This window comes from Coccidioides immitis (assembly GCF_000149335.2).
Source record: "Coccidioides immitis RS genomic scaffold supercont3.2, whole genome shotgun sequence".
Taxonomy (NCBI): Eukaryota; Fungi; Ascomycota; class Eurotiomycetes; order Onygenales; family Onygenaceae; genus Coccidioides; species Coccidioides immitis.
Genome location: NW_004504309.1, coordinates 4,273,216 through 4,291,339, shown reverse-complemented (window position 1 = coordinate 4,291,339; position 18,124 = coordinate 4,273,216). Strand labels below are relative to the sequence as shown.

The window sequence follows — 18,124 nt, the reverse complement described above, 5'->3', positions numbered from 1 at the left end:
ACGACACTGCGCCTCTGACACATACATGGACGGTGCCGCCCTCTACATAGAACGGGTTCTCGCTCAATCGGTTCCGTGAAGATTTTAGTACCTGCAGTCATTGTTGCGACTGAGGAGGCCAAAGTGCGCCTCGCCTCCGGATTCAAGCACACTGTGATTCGGACTTCACAATATTTATGATAATACCTAACATGTGAAGCCATAGACTGCAGAATGCAAACCACATGTTATCTCTGGACTTTATAATGCAATGTTCCGACAAAATGACATGTTAGAAGCCCACTAGATTAGTCCACGCTAACTAGAGAATGCATCCGAATAACTCGAGAAGTACGGAGTACTCATCTCTGGCCGATACCTGATAGGATACCAGGTCTCGGAACCACCGCAAATCCGTATAGCAATGCAAACAACTGCGACTGCATCAGTCAAATCCGAATGTTCCCGAGAAGTTAATTACTCCGTGCATCTGCGGCTGCGAACCTCCTGTCTCTGGCACACAGGCCCTTTCTCGTCATAGCATTTTTTGTGGCTCTCGTTGAAACAGCCTTTCGTTTCAAAATTTTTGGTTTCTTCCAGTCAGCATCAGCTAGAAGGTTTGCTGTTGCGTTTCCTGCGACGCGCTTTTTCGCCGGGCAACGCCCACAGTCGCATTTTTCTAATAGGTATCACCACTCCACTAGATCCTCGAACATACCATGAAAGAAGGCTGTTCGAGGGTGATGAAGGGGATGATATGCACATAGGAAGTTCTTTCTGACTAAACTAGATAAATGATCAGAATCCAAAAAGAGCCATTTTCCCATCAAGACATCGATTCGTTGCAGGACAGGAGAGCCACTTACCGACCCTGGGAAATGTGTCCACGAAGGCCTTCGAGCCGAAAGCACAACCTGATGTTTGTTAGGGATAGAGGACCATTGGCCCATGTGATGCGTAAGAGCACAAGCTTACAAGCAAGAGCCGGTCCTTGATATGAACTCGGACCAAATACATAAAATCCCACGATTAGTTACGGGGATCTACGGTCAGAAGCATCTTTTGATGTATTCTGTCTCTAACTAGTGGCGTGCTATGAAAAGTAACCGCCTTTCAGGATTCAGTGTTCACGTACTTAGGGGATCGCAGCATCGAGAAATGTAACGACCTTAGCCTGATATGTATAAGAATTCTAGCATAAGGGACGTAGTTAAGCCTAGTTGGCCATTCCAAATTATCGAAGAGAGCGATCGGTAACGTACTATCGAGCCTTTAATTGGGAGAAACAGTGCTAGAATGGCCTCTATCGCATTCCGACGGTGGATAGTGGCGCAACATTGTTGGATATGCGAGCTCTCAATGATCGCATCTCATTGGGGCTATTTTGCAACCCAATCTCGCAGGCCTGCTAATTACACTGCTGCGGCGACTACAGCAGCAAGGATGCAATGCTTCTCCTGGGGTGACCGGTCAACTGGGGACTCATGATATCCTTCGGGAGAGAGATGCTATTTGAAGAACAGCGCCACTGAAGAACACACGATACAGAGTATTGTTTGACTGATGGAAAGCGATAACAAGGAAGTATTGTCGTCAAAGTGTTAGAAAAATTGTCCCCCGCTGGTCAAGGTCGCATCTGGTGGTGAGAGGGTAGCTAACCAGCCAGTTAATTACTATTCATTCGGGTTGTGAAGCAGAGTCTTCAAGTATGAAAATGCTATTGATCTGCCGTGATGACAGGGAAAATCCCCAAGTTGTAATCAGTTAATCCTTGAGACGATGGCAGAGACAGGTAAGTTGTCTGGTGGTGAGGGATTACTTAGTTATCTCGCTCGACCTTCCCTGGCGGGGACCTTCTGGTCCAGTGACATGACAACTTTGCCGACAGCCATCCAAACTCCACCTCATATCATCACCAAACACCACCAGCACCGCGAGCCCTCCAACGTCGCTCGCATCCCCATTCAAGGTCAACCTCTTTCCGAATTATTTGTATCCTTGGGCGAGGTTTACCAATTACCCTCGCCGGCACCTTTCGAGCCACGAAAACCATCTTTTATCGCCTCCGAACGGTGGAGCCGAAAACCCTTCTTATCACTCCCCGCTCATCTAATTCCACCTTTAACAGACATCGCCGGTCATGCCTGCAAGGCCCGTTTCCCTTTCCGCTCGCTCGCGGTGCTTGCTCCGCGCCCCGAAACATTCTCAGCGCCAGGCTTTCTCGACGCGGAGTCCCCTTAACGGTGCCCATGAGCCACACTATGATCCCCCAACCGGTTGGTTGTTCGGCGTCAAGCCAGGTCAGAAATACGTAAAAGAGGGATGGGAAGGTCTGTGGACATATGGATTTGTGGGAAGTTTGGTGGTTGCGGGAATCGCATATTCTTTCAAGCCGGATACTTCGTACGTGCAGCCATATCCTCCACACGGCGTTTATCCCCCATATCCCGAGGCAATTTCCCTGATGTTTTTTACTTTGCGACTTGCTTTGTTATTTATGCATAATATTGTTTCCCAAGCCTTATTCGCTGTATATTTGACGAGTAAAGCTAACTTAATCTCTTTTATCCAGGATACAAACATGGGCTCTAGAGGAGGCAAGACGGCGGCTCGAAAAGGAGGGCATCCTTGAGGATCCTGATGTCGTGAAAAAGGAATAAACCTTGCGTCCTGGCCCGTACACGTTTTATATTCCGCCTTCTGTACATAGAATCTCCGTCCGCTACGCGAGGTTGAAAAGATGTATGACAAGAGGCCCTGTTTGTTCAGTTTAGACCAGCCATGATAATTCAAACAGAAGTGCTGTTTGCTTTGTTATAATATGGAATAACAAGCTTGTAGCTGTCATGATTGTGGTTTAGGCTCTAAAATTGCATAGTTGGATCGTGGGCCCTACATAGATGAACGGAGATAATTTCGCTTGACCAAATATTCAAAATTTCAATGCTGCATGGATATCTGGGAGCGTACCTATCTACATGGGAAATGAATTACGTATGTACATGAAAAATCTAATTTGCAGGCTACCGACGCTCTTTGAAAGCGTCAGACTTCGGGGTATATATCCGTCCTCCTTAGCAGTGGCATTTCGTTTCGGACTTTTTCCAATAGTTTAAAGTCGATATCCGCCACCGCAATTTCTGGTTCGCCAGTTTGGGACCCCAGCTTGGCCACGATTTCCCCCCATGGATTCACGATCATCGAATGACCATAGCTAAAGCGCTTATTATTGTGCTGGCCGCATTGAGCGGCTGCCACAATATACGATTGCGTTTCAATGGCTCTAGCTCGGAGGAGCGTTTCCCAGTGAGCTTGGCCGGTTGGTATAGTAAATGCGGACGGGTAAGTAATTATCTGGGCACCTTGTCGCCGCAGAGCTAGGCTGATTTCTGGAAAGCGAAGCTAAAGATCCCCAGTGTCAAAGAGATTCAGGTTGTCGTTAGAATCGGGGATATTCAATTGAGAAGATGGCAAAAAAAGCAGTTAACAGTCGCGCAGTAGGTGTCAGCTTACATCGAAGCATATACTTAACCCAAGACGACCAACTGGTGTTTCAAAGGGAGGGACAATCTTCATCCCTTTCTCAACACTCCTTCACGTTTATACCGATGATGAAGCGTCAGTAATCCTTTGACGAGAATCTCTCCAGGTCTCATGATTTGAGGCGGGGTCTAGATACCCCTACGAGTAGGCCTGCTCACCTGCTCTCCTTTAACACGGGACCGCCTTTTATATCAACGTCGAAAAGATGTATTTTCTGATATCTTTGGGTGATCTTCCCAGTCTCATCAATCCAAATTAATGTATTCTTGACCTTCTCCCCGCCTTGAGCAGGCTCATGTATGCCCACATTAATCGGCAATCTTGCTAATCTGGCCTCTTTTTGCAATCCCAAAACAAAATCACTCTCGTTAACCGGTCGAACTAAGAAAAGAGACTCTGCGGGAGACGCGGCAATGTAATCTGAGGCTTCGGGGAGGAAGAGCGCCTGTGTCGGCCGTGGGACGTTAGGTTCGAACAGATGTACGTGAACTATACTGCAATAGTGGATGCTTTAAGCCCAACCTTCGCACCTGCGGAAACAGCCTTGTGTACAAGTATTTGACACTGAATAAGATTATGAGCCATGCTCGCGGTTGAGCAGAGCTGGCCGACTGCCTGCGGAGTGGTTAGTAAAAAGATTTGTAGGTATCGGCTCGGAACTCTATACCGCTCTCGTCATCTTTTACGTCGCGGAGCGCATATACTGATAGCTCTTTGGCGCAATTCACAGGCAAGAGGATGTTAGATAGCTACATTGCACTGCTGGAGTCAGAGCACACGTATGATGTAGCATCAACATCCCAGCACCCGGCGCCTCGCATCGGCGACTGATATCGGCTCGGTTAACCTTCCTGTTTCTGAGTGAAGCTGCTTGTAGATCACGTGATATCAAAGTTGTTGGAAAGAATTCCTGGCGGGCTTGTTCGCGACGCGGGTGGATATAATCTATTCGAGGGATGGGAGGATTTATATCTTAAAGTTTCCAAATATGATGTGTTCTTGAGCGGGTTTGACTCTGCGGAATTCCAGTTACCGTGTGAAATTTATCCCGCGCCCAACCGCGCAGTAACAGAGCTGAGACTCTGACCTTAGGCCTGCTTGGTCGCGACGGGGGGACACAGAATTTCATTCACGTTTGACACCCCTGCCATACTTGCGATATACGAATCGTAGGTCTGAATAATCAGCTCTCACTATGAAAAGTTTACGGAGGGACCGCTCCTCCCACCCACACGCTGCGAATGTTTCCAGCAAAATCTTTGTGAGGACAACTAAGAGCGGAAAGGTTCAGAAGATTGTACGAGAACTATATCTGAGACAAGACATTCCGTGCTCATCAAAATTATGCCCGTCATGCCTCTCATATGCGCCAACGGATGCCAATGGCAACGGTGAGAAAAACACCCATTGTCTGGACGTTTATAGGTGCTAATTCGGCTGATAGTCACGCCGTTTGTCTTATCTGAGCGACCAGCCGGGACGAAAGCATTTCCGAGAGGGCATTACCTGATGCCAGATACCAATGCGCTTCTCAATGGAATGGATCTTTTCGAGCAGACAAGCGCGTTCTACGATGTGATCGTCTTACAGACAGTTCTAGAAGAGCTTAAGAACCAGTCCCTCCCTTTATATAATCGGTTAATCTCCTTAATTCGGAGCGAGGAGAAGCGGTACTACCTCTTTTTCAACGAATTCCGCTTGGAAACACATGTTCGCCGCCAGCGAGACGAGAGTATAAACGATCGCAATGACAGGGCTGTGCGTCGGGCAGCAAACTGGTACTCTGAGCATTTAAGCGAGGTTTTGAAGCAAAGCAGGAAAAATTATACGGTACCGGCAATCGTTGTTATTACAGACGATAAGGACAATATCTTGAAGGCGAAGAAAGAGGGCGTTTCTGCGTTGTCGTTGTCAGATTATGTCGCAGGCCTTGACGATGCAGACAGACTCCTGGACATGGTTAATGAGTCGAGATCTGCACATGACGCCAAACTTCAGAGAGGGCAATTGATTTATCCGGAGTACTATTCCATGTCAAAGTTGATGACGGGTTTACGTGCAGGAACTTTACACCAAGGCATATTCAACGTTTCTCCTTACAACTACCTCGAAGGATCAGTTCAGGTGGCGGCGTTCGACAAGTCTCTGCTTATTCTTGGTCGAGAGAATAGTAATCGAGCAATCGCCGGAGATTTAGTGGTCGTTGAGGTATTGCCAAAGGATCAGTGGAAGTCTCCTTCCACGAAGATCGTGGATGAAGAAGCGCTCACGAAAGACGAAAACCCCGAGTCTGAAGAAAATGAAGCCGTGGTGACAGAAAGAGAGCGAAGAGCACTTCAAGAGGAAGTCAGAAAAGCCCACGGAACAAACCCTGAAGGGCGACCGCAGCCCACAGCCCGTGTAGTTGGCGTGATCAAGAGGAACTGGCGTCAATATGTGGGTAATATTGATGGCGGGTCATTTAGTTCTGAAGCTTCGTCCGGTCGCAGGCAACAAGCAGTATTTGTCATTCCCATGGATAAACGTGTCCCGAAAATTAAAATACGCACCCGACAGGCCAGTGAACTACTGGGTCAGCGTATATTGATAACAATTGATGCCTGGGATCGCGACTCGCGCTATCCAACTGGCCACTTCGTCCGTTCCTTGGGTGAACTGGAGACAAAGGGAGCGGAAACCGAGGCCCTCCTACTTGAGTACGACGTGCAATATAGGCCGTTCTCGCAAACAGTCCTCAATTGTCTTCCGCCCGAAGGGCACAGCTGGAAAGTTCCTGGGAACTTGGATGACCCATTATGGAAAGATCGGAAGGACTTGAGAGATTTGCTAGTTTGCAGTATTGACCCTCCAGGATGTCAGGATATTGACGATACTCTACATTCAAGACCATTGCCAAATGGAAATTTCGAGGTTGGTGTTCATATCGCGGATGTATCCCACTTTGTTCAGCCCAACAACGCCATGGACATTGAAGCCAGCATGAGAGGAACTACCGTGTATCTGGTTGATAAGCGTATTGACATGTTACCAATGCTTCTCGGCACCGACCTCTGCTCCTTAAAACCGTATGTTGAGCGCTTTGCGTTCTCGGTAATCTGGGAGATGACGCCTGATGCGGAGATAGTATCAGCCAATTTTACCAAGTCCGTGATTCTTTCTAAGGAAGCTTTTAGCTACGAACAAGCGCAGTTGCGAATTGATGATGAGTCTAAGAAAGATGAGCTGACCCAAAGCATGCGCACATTGCTGCGCATGTCCAAGATCCTACGACAAAAACGCATGGACGCTGGAGCTCTTAACCTTGCTTCCCCTGAAGTCCGTATCGAAACTGAATCGGAACTCAATGATCCAGTAGCCGACGTGAAAACCAAAGCTCTTCTCGCTACCAACAGCCTTGTTGAAGAATTCATGTTGCTCGCCAACATCACCGTCGCCTCCCGCATATATCAATCATTTCCACAAACCGCCCTTCTTCGTCGTCATGCCACACCTCCCCCCCAAAACTTCGAACAGCTAATCGCTCAACTCTCTAAAAAGCGCGGCCTCACCCTCGATGTATCTAGCTCCCTAGCCCTCGCAAACTCCCTCGACAAATGCGTCGACCCATCCAACCCATTTTTCAACACCCTAATCCGTATCCTCGCAACCCGCTGCATGACTTCAGCCGAATACTTCTGCGCCGGGGCCCATGCAGAATCAGAGTTCCGCCACTACGGTCTCGCCTCGTCGATCTACACGCATTTCACCTCCCCAATTCGTCGATACGCTGACTTGGTGGTCCATCGCCAACTCGCAGCCGCCATCGGGTACGAAGGACCCGGCGCGTCTGTGGGCGAAGGCCTCGCAACGCGCAGTAAACTAGAAGATATTTGCAAGAACATCAACCACCGACATCGCAATGCGCAGTTCGCTGGCCGCGCAAGCATAGAGTACTACGTCGGCCAGGCGCTCAAAGCACGCGGCGAGATGGAAGCTGCGAAATCCGGCAATGAGAACGGCGCTGCTGCGGGCGTTGATGAAGAGGGCTACGTGATGCGCGTGTTTGATAATGGGATTGTGGTCTTTGTGCCGAGGTTCGGAATTGAGGGCGTGGTTAGGCTGGAGGATTTCTTGCTCCCTGGACAGAAGGTTGATGAGATTGGGGTTCGTGGGGGGAAGCATATTGCCGCGAGGAGAGAGAGCGAGTTTGATCCCGAGGAATATGCGCTGAGGGTGCGAGAGAAGCAGCATGAGGGAGAAGATGGGGGTGAGAAGGTGAAGGCGGGAAGTGTCTACGTTGAGTTGTTTGAAAAGGTCAAGGTGAATGTGAGTTCCGTGAAGGAAGAAGGGGTTCGCGGGGCGGGTAAGCGGAGAGTACGGATTTTGGTCTTGGGAAAGGCGTAATGTCTAGTCGCTTTGCTCTCTAGGTTTTGCCTTTTATGTTGTTGTGGCATCTTTTTTGGGAAGAATGCATCTAGCGGGCTATTCACCCCTACTTTTGTTATAAAAAAAATAAAAATTTTCAATTTCTCGATTCCCATGCCAGTTCCCTATCATTTTTATCTCATTTTGATTCTATTTACTAAGCCCGCCAGGTGGATACATGCGAACGAGTCCTGAAAAAGTCCGAAGAACAATGCTAATAAAATAATGCTGGGGATATATGCAAGCCAGTCGGCCGAATTCGTATGTTGCTTCGTGTCCCAAGAGAATATATGTCGATTATTAGGGGTATATGCAAATTAACAAATCCACAAGGTATTGCCCTAAACACATCCAGCGCGATATTCGTATCAATCGTCATATGCCTAGTGGAGGTAAGAAGGATTTGTATTTTTTTTGTAAGAGATGCCTCAGGCTTAGGAAGGCATCGCTAGGCTATAGCACATCCATAATGCCATAACATATAGTATCGTGCCAGGATCTTGTAACTATTAGGTATATGGAGAAGTCCCCGTCTCTCCATCGTCAAACATGGCCACGGACCATCATCCTGCGCAGCAAATGAACCGGAGACCAAACCCGGGTGTCTATCTCAGGTGAAGGCGGAGACGGCAGAGCAGAAATAGTATGCTCATTAGGGTGGCTTGAAGCATCTCTATCGGGCGAAAGCTGGTTCTCAGCAACCGCCGGGGTGTTTGTGTCTGGATGACGGCTTTTCAGTGTTGCAGAAGTGCCAGCTGCAAGGGCTACGGCTCTCTTCTTCGCTGCTATTTCTACCTGACCAATTTTCCAGCCACGGACGAGCCATATGCTAATACCCGCCACGATGTATACCAGGCCTGTGAATATCTGCGCATAGAGGTAGACCCACTCCTTTTTAGAGTCGTCCTTTAGCAAAACGGCGATTGGTTCTGACACCGTCGTCGGCGGCACAATGAGCACCCAAGATATACTAAGCCCGGCAGGTAATTCTTGCATCCCGATTACTTCTGCACAGACGGGAACGACAGTGGTCCAGAAAGTTCCTGCAACAGTGCCCACGATTATGGCAAAAAAACATAGCACTCCCATGTTGAGAGACGGAATCCAGACGGCGAAGCAAAGAAGGCCACAGAAGAATGTGAAAACAGTGGCCATGTTGATCCTCCCAAAACGGTCACTGATGAGACCTATTACAGGTCTGCCTAAGCCTTGTCCCAAATTGAGAAGGGCGCCGACAATACTCCCTTGATGCGGAGAAAGCCCAATAGAGAGTGCGAAATTGGGAAGACTGAAGATAAGCACGACGTAGCCAAGCAAGCTGAAAATGCCCCAAGCTTGAAGCAGCAGAAACTCGGGCCGCTTCAGTAGTGGAAAATGAAATGCGCGATAACGGCTTCCTACGGCCTTATTCCTGTCTCTCAGCAGATTGCACGCGACTATATTGATGCTGAACGTGGTGATTCCAAGAACACGGAAAGCCCAGGCCAATCCAAGACGGGGGATCATCGCGCCGGCTCCTAAGGAGTACGCAAGTCCTCCCATCCCCGAGCCAGCGGCAGCGATTGCGTTTGCAACACTTCGTTTCTTCAGGAACCACTGCGGGGTGATCCCAACAGATCCAATGAAAATACACCCCATTCCCACACCAAAGCATACGCCCTGACTTAAGAATAAATGCCACTGCTCTTTGGCAAACGATGCTCCGATGAACGAGATAGTTTGCAGGCAGACCCCTATATTTAGAATTGTTCGATTGCCGAAAAGGTGTATTAGGTGGGTGACCAAAGGTGATATTAAGAGGGCGCAAGACATGCTTAGGCCGCCGGTGAAGGCGTATCCGATTGCGCTCATATTGGGGAATATATCGTTAGAGAGATAGTGGGACAAGAAGACACCGTAAGACTACATAGAACAAGTAAGCAATGCGTTCACAAGTCAGATACAGGAGAGGGATGTAGCGTACACTGTTAACTCCCCATGTATTTCCGTTGATGAAAGCTGCACAAGCAACACACACCCAGCCATACCCGCCATCTGGTGGGACGTCTTCTGGTGGCTTCTCCTCCAATCTATCCTCCGCAGATGACGGAGTCACTTCGTCGCCGGACAGTTCGGTACCATCAGTATCTCTTTTCTCATCTGCATCCGGTAATGGTGGATGCGTGATTTGGATAGACGAATTGTCGCCCATGGTCCTGGTTATTTAAGGCCTAGTTATGGCCGCAGACATTAATCCCCTTTTTTTTTTTGGGTTGGAAATTAGTCAAAAGTGCAAGCGACTCGCACAGAGGGCAAAAAGGAAAGGGAAATCAGGAAAAATAAAATAGCTAGAACTGCTCCGCAAGGGTTGATGGGCTTTAGTTAATATAGATAAGTGGATAATGCCGGCAGCACCAACGGCATACGTCGAGCCTCACAATATCCATCGAGCGAACGGCCGGTTCAAATTGAGGGACGACGCGCACCGTTGCAGGGCGCGTCGGGCTTATAAATTTGCTGGCCCCGTTGACCCGTTCTAGCGCTGTCCGTGGGGGAAGAGAGCAACAGTTGCTTTCTTTTTGAAGCATCCCGGCTGCACCCACCTTTCCTAGCCTAGCGGTGTCCTGGAACCCCAGTTCCTTTGTGCCAAAGAGGTGCGATCAGGAAATATGGCGGACGAGATCGAGGAGTTTAACTCCCGGATTGGCATGGCTGGAGAGCTGTGCCTAGGCATATCTTCGCAGCGCCCTACCGCCTCAGAAAGTTGGGGTCTGGGGGGGGATTTTGCGGGAATTGTGCCGGAATTTTGCCCCATCCTGACCGTCAAACTGCTCGGGTCTTCCCTCTCTCGACAGACCGAGGTGGCCCAGACAAGGCGGAGGTGGCCAATCGGGCGCTAGAGAGCAGGGCCCCAATGTGGGGGAACCGGGTAACTCTCCCAGCGCTTGCTTGTCCCCGACTGCGCGCTGAGCGTGAGGCTTCGGGACGCGGTGCCGACTGAACCGGGTGTCAGGGAACTCTATTCGCGGCCAAAGGATCACCTGCGCTGGGCCCTTGCTCTCTCGTCTTCCGTTTTTGAACTTTTCGTTCTTTTTAGAAAATCCAAAAAAAAAAAAAAAAAAAAAAAGGGGGCAAAAGGCAATTGCACCCTTGCATCTGCGTCCTCATTGGCCCACCCGCGTCTCGCCCGGACTCAGAGGCCGGACGGGGTGGCCTGGGTGACCATCGTGGCATCCATGAGGCAGAAGGTCCAACGTGCCGATGGAGCCATGCAGGCCCAGCATTCCATTGGGGAGAAACGAAGGGATCTGCGGGCGCGACGACTGGGTGCGCGAGGTGAGATCCCGGTCAACTGGAGGGGATCGGAGTCAACAAGCTGCGAAAACAAACCACAGGGGCATTCAAGTGTAAGAATTGCGAGCTTTCTCTGCGCTTCGCTGAGCGACCTTCACCTTCGCCAGAATGTAACCCGGCGAATCGCCTGGACAGCTTTCGGGTTAGTGGGCCCAGACAGATCTCTGAATGGGATCGGAACCGGAACTGGGCAGGCAGAACTATCTACATATGTGGCTTTCTCGCGAAAAGAGTCTGTGTGTCACAGGGGAAGAAAAGTGGGAAGTTCTTTGCCGTAACCACCTGAGGCACTGAGATCGTTTGAATGCACTCGGGAATGCCGGCGATCGGGATCCCAGATCTGCCGCCCCTCCGCCTGTTTAGTTACCAGATTCAAGGAGAATTGAATGAGCAATAATATTTAATATGTTTGAGTGATAAACTTGCGTCCGCCAAAAGCCCAGTTACACAGGCAAAAAGAAAGCAGAGAGACAAAGGGGGAATGGAGCAATTATCCAGCGTCATACGTACGCACGCATGCTGATCCAGGCAATTCAATGGGTTAATCGCATCGTGCACATCGTAAGCCAGGAGTCAAGACAGTCAGCAGTCGAGAACGATGCAGGGGACGATCCAGCTTTGCCAAGTCTACGGAGGACGATGTGTGGCGTTACAGACGTGGAGTTCACCACGTATATATATATATATATATACGAAGTCATTTATCATGATTGTTTCATATTTGCAAAGCTGGGTCGAGGGAGTTCACACGGCCGCCTTTGACGAGGATCGCAGGAAGGCTTCCCGAATCCTAGCTGGCGCTCTCTCCACGCCTCGATCCAATTCTGCACGACGACCACTTGACGAAACTAAGGTTGGCTGATTGCGGCAGCGATCTCTGTGACGGGGCCAGCGGCTAAATTATGTAGCTACAGAGTTAGCTCGTCACTCCCACCAAGGTGGATGATGCGATCACCGGTGGCACCAATGATAACTTCGATACCGGATCGCCAGCCGCGGAAACACTCCAGATGGTCGTGGTTTACCCTCGATTCCAGGAAGTCAGCGTGTAGGGATGTACTTCGTAGTCGCAGAGTAAATATTGCAATCAATTGAAGAGCGCTGTGTGAAACAGAGAGAGGCGGTTGGCCCTGGCAACGGGCAGCGAGACTCGCTAGTGCAAACACACACACACCCTGGCCGGATACGTCACAGACTCGCTCGATGCGTTGGCGGCTGGTGATACGCGAGGACTGCCGGCGGGCGTATAAAGGATACAGCCAACGAACGCAGCCCTCGACTCCCCGCCGGTCTCCAATTATCTTAGTGAGTCTTCGAGGAGTTGGATGTCTGAGAGTCATCTCTCTTTTTCCCAAATCCTGCTCCTCTGACGTATCTGTTGCGGCTGCTGCTGCTAGGTCAACAGAGAGCAGGCCCATGGCTGGCTGAATTGCTGTCCACTCTCTTCACGCTGAACCGATATAACTACTCCGTACAGGCAGGTCCATTTTTATGGTGAACACGATCACTTCATTATTTACAGTCGAGAATCGTCCGCAGAGACAGCCATGGTCCATTCGATCCGATTCAAGTCCGGCACCCGGAAGGTGTCTCCTCCCAACCCAACCTTCATGGACGACGACCAGCTCGGTGAGTAGAACAGGAAGAAGAGTCCCTCAGGGGGAGATACGCCCCCTTTGCGGGAGAACCGAACCGATATGGTCTTCGTCTTGAGTCAATATTGAGTGTCTATGAAGTGGAGGATGCATCCTTTGGTTGACTAACTCTTCCTGCGCAGCCCACTACCTCAAGGACCTTCGAAACAACCGCCCTCCTCGCCCAATTGGCTCCCGCCCGCTCCCTACGAAAGACACGGCTCTCTTAGGATCTCCGCAGAACAATGACCTGCCGCCTAGAGCGTCCTCTGCCCTCTCGATGTCCAGGCCAGCGGACCCCTCCGGCCCAGCCACCGGCGATCTCTTTCCGCGTTCTTCCAGCGCTCTGTCCCACCGTCGATATATGTCCGAACTTCTCCAGCAGAACGAACCTGGAGAATACACAAGTATCCCGGAGGAAACGGTGGATGAGACCCCCAGGAATACGTCGTCTACACCGATGGTGTCGTCACCAAATGCTCAGTACCGAGAGAGCGGCCACAGATGGGTCGAAAAACGGGCAGCACGCTCGCTGCGAAACGCACTGGAAGAAATGGACCTCCAAGACGAGGAACAACGTCTCTACGACGCAGCACACGAGGAAGCTGTGGACTTGGTCTTGCAGCACCAGAAGTATGGATTCCAGGAAGAGAATCCACATGCTCCCTACCGCAACCCTGACGTTGCGAATCGTTTTCTACGATATTCTGAAAAGGGAGGCCATTTTAGAAGCCATAGCTCTGCAATTCCGAGATCTGAACGAGACCTCTCTGAGTCTGACAGTTCTGGTGGAAGCAACTCCGCTAACTCCCATAGGATCTCATTTCCAGCAGAAGTTCATGGGACAAGGCCCCAAACTCACCACGATAATTCCACTTTCAGAGTTAAAAAGAATTCATGTCTGAGGCGGACTTCAAAAGTAAATTTTTCTTTGCCGGAAGATGACATGCAGCAGGCTCCCCACCCCCAGCTATCGCGAATTTCTAACAGCGATTCTTCAAAGGGGCTGTTTAGAAACCCAGAAGACCAGATCTACGAGGAGCCCGAAGATCCGAGCACCAAGGCTGAGGCAGCGACCGATAAATTTATACCCTCTGCTCTTAGGGTGAAGGCTCGAAACTCGCTCCCACGCGGTGCACGATCCCTTCCTCGGCAGGCTAATAATAGAGCCGGTAGCGAGAAGAAACTGTCCATTTTTGATATTCACAAAAATCCTCCCACTCAGTCTAAAAATCCTTTTTACAAGGCCAACAATTTCTCTACGACTGCCAACTCCACAAAAGAGCAGGAAACTTCGCCTACAAAAGACGGGATCGAGATACGTAGTGAGGAGATTCGTGCTGCAACCAGCATGAGGCTCAAGGACAGGAGTTCCAGACTCCCTATGCCATCAGCTGTCAGTGATCGGCCTGGCCGTCCCATTGTGAGTTTTGATCCTGACTGGAAAGCTCCAGAAGAGGAAGCCTACGCCAATTCGAGAGGCGCCCGACAAGGCTTCGGACAATCGTCATCGCGGCCGTCGATTGAGAATACCTCTACTCCACACAAAGATCTAGCACCTACAATCAATGTGAGCGAGGCCCCGAGCGTTCCCTCAATCAGTGTTGAATGCGAAGACTCCACGGCGCCGTCTATCGTTATATCAGAACTAGGTCCTCCCATTTCTTCAATGCCACCTCAAAGTGAGCCAAAGCGACGAGAACTCCCTGACCCCAAAAAGTATGCAGCCGAACAACGCAGCAAGAAGGCAGCGGCATTGTCCAAAAACCGCTTTAGCCATATTACTCCTACTAGTATCAATTTTCCCACCGCGGCCTGTGCTGCATGCGGCCTGCCAATTTCCGGACGGATAGTGACTGCGTGTGATCACCGGCTCCATCCTGAATGCTTCACATGCTACCACTGCAGCACCGCGCTCGAATGCGTTGCTTTTTACCAAGAACCCGAGTCCAGCCGTGCGGAGCGCCTTGCCGGTTCAGACGACGACGATCAAGAAATGAACTACCCCCGATTTTACTGCCATCTCGACTTCCACGAACTGTTCTCCCCGCGCTGCAAAAGTTGCAAGACCCCCATCGAGGGAGAGGTAATCGTTGCATGTGGCGCCGAATGGCATGTGGGCCATTTCTTCTGTGCTGAGTGCGGTGACCCGTTCACGCCTGAGACGCCGTTTGTCGAGAAAGAAGGGTATGCGTGGTGCGTACGCTGCCACTCGCGCCGGACGGCGGACAAGTGTCGTGCATGCAAGCTGCCGGTGGTAGAGGATGTGGTGGTTACTGCACTGGGCGGTCAATGGCATGAGAAGTGCTTTGTATGTTGTGAGTGCGGAGGCGGGTTTGGGCCCGAGGGAAGGTTTTTCGCTCGGCAGGGAAAACCGAGAGTCACAGCGAAGGGAAGGCAAATCGGGGGACCTGTGGAGACAGCGGCTTGTGAAAGCTGTGAAGCGAGGAGGTTGAAGGCCTGAACCTTTTGTGACTTGGTGAAATGAATGGTATATATAATTTCTTTTTATCGTGTTTCGCATTGAAAGAGGCTGGATCCCCCTGAGTGGTGTATAGAAGCTTAGTTTTTGATATTCAAGTTCATTGGGGTTCCTTGGATCGGGTACTGCGTTTCGATCTCTTACAGATTTCCCTTGATCTGCCGTCAGGGAGTGTAGAAGTAGCACATATTAGTGCTTGCAAAACGACGATGTCTGCTCTTGGACGCCATATTTTCTTCTAGTTTCCAACTGGAGGAGGCTTGAGCGGACCTCTATATATAGTAAGTTCACAAAATGTAGATGGCATGTGGATATCTGGTAGGGGCCACCTGGGGTGCAAAGAGATATAAAAACTTAAGGAGTCCATTCCGGATCCTCCTTTCTCCGCCAAACTGCAACGAACTTCTGCCCTCCATTCCTCGTCACCTTCTTCCCCTCTTCGGTCTCGTCTCTCATGATTCTCACACATTCATCTTTATCTAGTTCTTCGTCATCCACCCTTTCCCACAATTCACTCACGCCGGCCGCATCATTGCCTGGTACTTCATCCGCAGTTCCCTCAAAGTGGCTCACCATCCACAGGTGCAAGTCCTCAACATCGGTGATGGTATATAACTTTCCTCCCGGTCTTAGCACGTATGCATACTCTGCATTCAGCGACGTGGAGACGATTCGCGCCTTATGCTTCCGAGCCTTAAAGTGTGGGTCTGGGAAGCATATGAATATGGATGAGAGTTGATGGCGCGAGAAGAAATTGGGGAGGAATTTCATCGTGTTCGAGCGAATGGCGGAGATATTCTGGTATGACGCGGAGGACACAGCAGCTGAAGGTGAAGACTGGATTGATGATTGATTTTGAAGTTGAGACTCGCTTTTATCTGGTGAAGAGGACTCTTGTGGGGCTTCTGGGGGAGGCCTTTGGGAGCGAAGGGCCTGGATCCGTGCTGTCACGTATTCGAGGACCTGAATGCGGATCTCCATTCCTATAATCCGAGTTCAGAAGATATCTATCGACAACAAGGGAAATTCGATGCAGAAAACCTACCAACCATCAACGTATCAGGCATCACTGGAGCCAATGCGACCAGCAAACCCCCAAAGCCGCACCCTATATCTGCAACCTCCACATCTTTCAACAATTTTCGAAAGCCAGCCAAATTTGTCTTACTCTCATCCGGGTCCACGTATGCAGGGAAATGGACGGACCAGTCCATGTGGTCAGGGCTAATTGGACTGTCATTCGTTGCGATTAGCACAGCTATCGTCGGTGGGAAGGGGGGCGTCGGAATGCTCACTAGCTCAAATGATGATCCGAAAACGGATTCGCATGAGCACGCTGTCGGTAAAGTCTCTTCCTTGGCATCTGAATTGCCCCGGATTCTTGGGCTTTTGCTTCATCGCGGTATTCATTGCGCTTTTGGCGCTTCGGAGGTGGGGGTGTCATCGTTGGATCGAGAGCGAAAACTTCGAACCGGGCGGTCCAATTGCTGTTTTCTTCTCTCCACTTTTTAAATCAATCAATGAAGACTGATAAAGAATCATATATTTCAATCTCTAGAAAGAGAGTACCTGTGCTCCGTACGCCGTGTCGGGTGGTGGGAAAATGGACAATAACAACGAGTCAAGTTCTCACTTTTTTTTATCTTATCAGAACACGGCCCAAGCGGTCTTCCTCGACTTTAAACTTTCGACCACCTCGTCCCTTTCACTTCTGCCATCAACATTGTCCTTGGAATGACAATGTTCCCTTCGCTCGTCTTTGTTGGTTTTTATTGGGAATTAAACCTTTTTCCTTCTTTTAAATGTCATTATCGAATCGAGCGCAGCGTGTTATGGGATCTTTTCTTTCGTCCCAAAAAATTGAAGAACTTCGGGTCTTTGCTCGGTCGAGACGGAAGCGCAAGAATCGAAAACCGCAAAGGATGCTTCAGGCTTTTTCCAATCAATTTCATAAACGGATTTTGTGTAGTAGATCACCAGCAATTGTGGTGATGGCTTTTTTCTTTCGCCTATTGAAAGTTGCAGATGCCCTCCTCACCCGAGGTTGTTGACTGATAATGGTTGTCCGCCTCAGGGGTTCTTCGTATATTAAAAACTGAAAGAGGATTTACTCAATTGGATCAGCCTGAATGTGTTCTGACTCAATGAGTTTTGGTGTCCAAGTTCAATTCGATAGTGTTTCGAATCACATCACGCCTAAGGAGCTTCCATGCTGGAAGTCTCCGCTCATGTTTATATCTGTTATTCCTCAAAGGTTGATTTGCAGAATCATTTACTTCTCATACTGGTTTTGAGCTACATTGCAAAGCTACCCTGAGCAGAATTTTTCTTCTCCTCAGCATAAAGTGAGAATGAACATTGAACCCTCACGGACTGTCACAGCTCTCTGGCGAGTGCGGAGGGATGCAGCTCCAAACCCAGATAAAGATCTAGTGATTCCTGGGGCAACCTGGGTTGGCCCATTCTGAGATGCATCACAATGCGCAAGATGTCATTTACGACTGTATTACCACATGCTGATTGGATATGGCGTTCCCAAGTACAAGGACAATATAGCCAAACCCATGTTGACTGTTGACTCTGTTCCTCGGGGGTTCAATAGAGCGATGGCTAGTGTGCCCAAAAGAGAGTTCTGACACAATGAATATTCTATCTTTCAAATACAGTTTGGCATTGCATTTTGGCGCTTACTCTTTCATTTGAAGTCTCGGAATGCCTAGAGTCATGTTGCAACTTATCATACTGGCCT

At 49.7% G+C, this 18,124-nt stretch overlaps 7 protein-coding genes across 7 annotated transcripts; 4 read left to right on the top strand and 3 right to left on the bottom strand.

Moving 5' to 3' along the window:
• Positions 1–1,876: 1,876 nt before the first annotated feature.
• CIMG_07095 (NADH:ubiquinone oxidoreductase subunit) lies at positions 1,877–2,798 on the top strand. Its single transcript, XM_001243198.2, has 2 exons — positions 1,877–2,382; positions 2,552–2,798. The coding sequence occupies exons 1-2, from the start codon at positions 2,120–2,122 to the stop codon at positions 2,637–2,639; spliced, it is 351 nt and encodes a 116-aa protein (XP_001243199.2). The 5' UTR covers positions 1,877–2,119; the 3' UTR covers positions 2,640–2,798.
• Positions 2,799–2,966: 168 nt separating this feature from the next.
• On the bottom strand, positions 2,967–4,306 carry CIMG_07094 (nitrilase). Its single transcript, XM_001243197.2, has 5 exons — positions 4,190–4,306; positions 4,045–4,137; positions 3,681–3,967; positions 3,493–3,571; positions 2,967–3,381 (listed from the first exon to the last, which is right to left on the bottom strand). The coding sequence occupies exons 1-5, from the start codon at positions 4,199–4,201 to the stop codon at positions 3,025–3,027; spliced, it is 828 nt and encodes a 275-aa protein (XP_001243198.2). The 5' UTR covers positions 4,202–4,306; the 3' UTR covers positions 2,967–3,024.
• Positions 4,307–4,424: 118 nt separating this feature from the next.
• On the top strand, positions 4,425–8,161 carry CIMG_07093 (VacB and RNase II family 3'-5' exoribonuclease). The gene is made up of 2 exons (XM_001243196.2): positions 4,425–4,913; positions 4,967–8,161. The coding sequence occupies exons 1-2, from the start codon at positions 4,718–4,720 to the stop codon at positions 7,903–7,905; spliced, it is 3,135 nt and encodes a 1,044-aa protein (XP_001243197.1). The 5' UTR covers positions 4,425–4,717; the 3' UTR covers positions 7,906–8,161.
• On the bottom strand, positions 8,006–10,176 carry CIMG_07092 (MFS transporter). Its single transcript, XM_001243195.2, has 2 exons — positions 9,890–10,176; positions 8,006–9,828 (listed from the first exon to the last, which is right to left on the bottom strand). Exons 1-2 carry the CDS (start codon positions 10,115–10,117, stop codon positions 8,470–8,472), a joined length of 1,587 nt encoding a protein of 528 aa, XP_001243196.1. The 5' UTR covers positions 10,118–10,176; the 3' UTR covers positions 8,006–8,469.
• A 398-nt stretch (positions 10,177–10,574) lies between these two features.
• CIMG_13104 (uncharacterized protein) lies at positions 10,575–11,545 on the top strand (the record flags this gene model as incomplete). Its single annotated transcript, XM_004445383.1, has 5 exons — positions 10,575–10,674; positions 10,761–10,834; positions 11,034–11,241; positions 11,301–11,401; positions 11,507–11,545. 5 exons carry the CDS (start codon positions 10,575–10,577, stop codon positions 11,543–11,545), a joined length of 522 nt encoding a protein of 173 aa, XP_004445440.1.
• Positions 11,546–12,481: 936 nt separating this feature from the next.
• On the top strand, positions 12,482–15,500 carry CIMG_07091 (LIM domain-containing protein). The gene is made up of 2 exons (XM_001243194.2): positions 12,482–12,888; positions 13,037–15,500. The coding sequence occupies exons 1-2, from the start codon at positions 12,807–12,809 to the stop codon at positions 15,355–15,357; spliced, it is 2,403 nt and encodes an 800-aa protein (XP_001243195.2). The 5' UTR covers positions 12,482–12,806; the 3' UTR covers positions 15,358–15,500.
• CIMG_07090 (tRNA (guanine-N(7)-)-methyltransferase) lies at positions 15,460–16,965 on the bottom strand. Its single transcript, XM_001243193.2, has 3 exons — positions 16,671–16,965; positions 16,421–16,608; positions 15,460–16,358 (listed from the first exon to the last, which is right to left on the bottom strand). The coding sequence occupies exons 1-3, from the start codon at positions 16,817–16,819 to the stop codon at positions 15,730–15,732; spliced, it is 966 nt and encodes a 321-aa protein (XP_001243194.2). The 5' UTR covers positions 16,820–16,965; the 3' UTR covers positions 15,460–15,729.
• Between the last annotated feature and the right edge of the window lie 1,159 nt (positions 16,966–18,124).

Bases quoted from the DNA above. Each gene is read 5' to 3' on its own strand.
- CIMG_07093 (XM_001243196.2), top strand. From the start codon at position 4,718: ATGAAAAGTTTACGGAGGGACCGCTCCTCCCACCCACACGCTGCGAAT. The intron at 4,914-4,966 runs GTGAGAAAAACA...TTCGGCTGATAG, and splicing joins AACGGATGCCAATGGCAACG to TCACGCCGTTTGTCTTATCT.
- CIMG_07095 (XM_001243198.2), top strand. From the start codon at position 2,120: ATGCCTGCAAGGCCCGTTTCCCTTTCCGCTCGCTCGCGGTGCTTGCTC. The intron at 2,383-2,551 runs GTACGTGCAGCC...TCTTTTATCCAG, and splicing joins TCTTTCAAGCCGGATACTTC to GATACAAACATGGGCTCTAG.
- CIMG_07091 (XM_001243194.2), top strand. From the start codon at position 12,807: ATGGTCCATTCGATCCGATTCAAGTCCGGCACCCGGAAGGTGTCTCCT. The intron at 12,889-13,036 runs GTGAGTAGAACA...CTTCCTGCGCAG, and splicing joins CATGGACGACGACCAGCTCG to CCCACTACCTCAAGGACCTT.
- CIMG_07094 (XM_001243197.2), bottom strand. The intron at 3,968-4,044 runs GTTGGGCTTAAA...CGGCCGACACAG, and splicing joins CTGTTTCCGCAGGTGCGAAG to GCGCTCTTCCTCCCCGAAGC. The intron at 3,382-3,492 runs GTAAGCTGACAC...GGGGATCTTTAG, and splicing joins GGTTAAGTATATGCTTCGAT to CTTCGCTTTCCAGAAATCAG.
- CIMG_07092 (XM_001243195.2), bottom strand. From the start codon at position 10,117: ATGGGCGACAATTCGTCTATCCAAATCACGCATCCACCATTACCGGAT. The intron at 9,829-9,889 runs GTACGCTACATC...TGTTCTATGTAG, and splicing joins ATACATGGGGAGTTAACAGT to TCTTACGGTGTCTTCTTGTC.
- CIMG_07090 (XM_001243193.2), bottom strand. From the start codon at position 16,819: ATGACACCCCCACCTCCGAAGCGCCAAAAGCGCAATGAATACCGCGAT. The intron at 16,609-16,670 runs GTGAGCATTCCG...AACGAATGACAG, and splicing joins TCGGATCATCATTTGAGCTA to TCCAATTAGCCCTGACCACA. The intron at 16,359-16,420 runs GTAGGTTTTCTG...CTCGGATTATAG, and splicing joins GCCTGATACGTTGATGGTTG to GAATGGAGATCCGCATTCAG.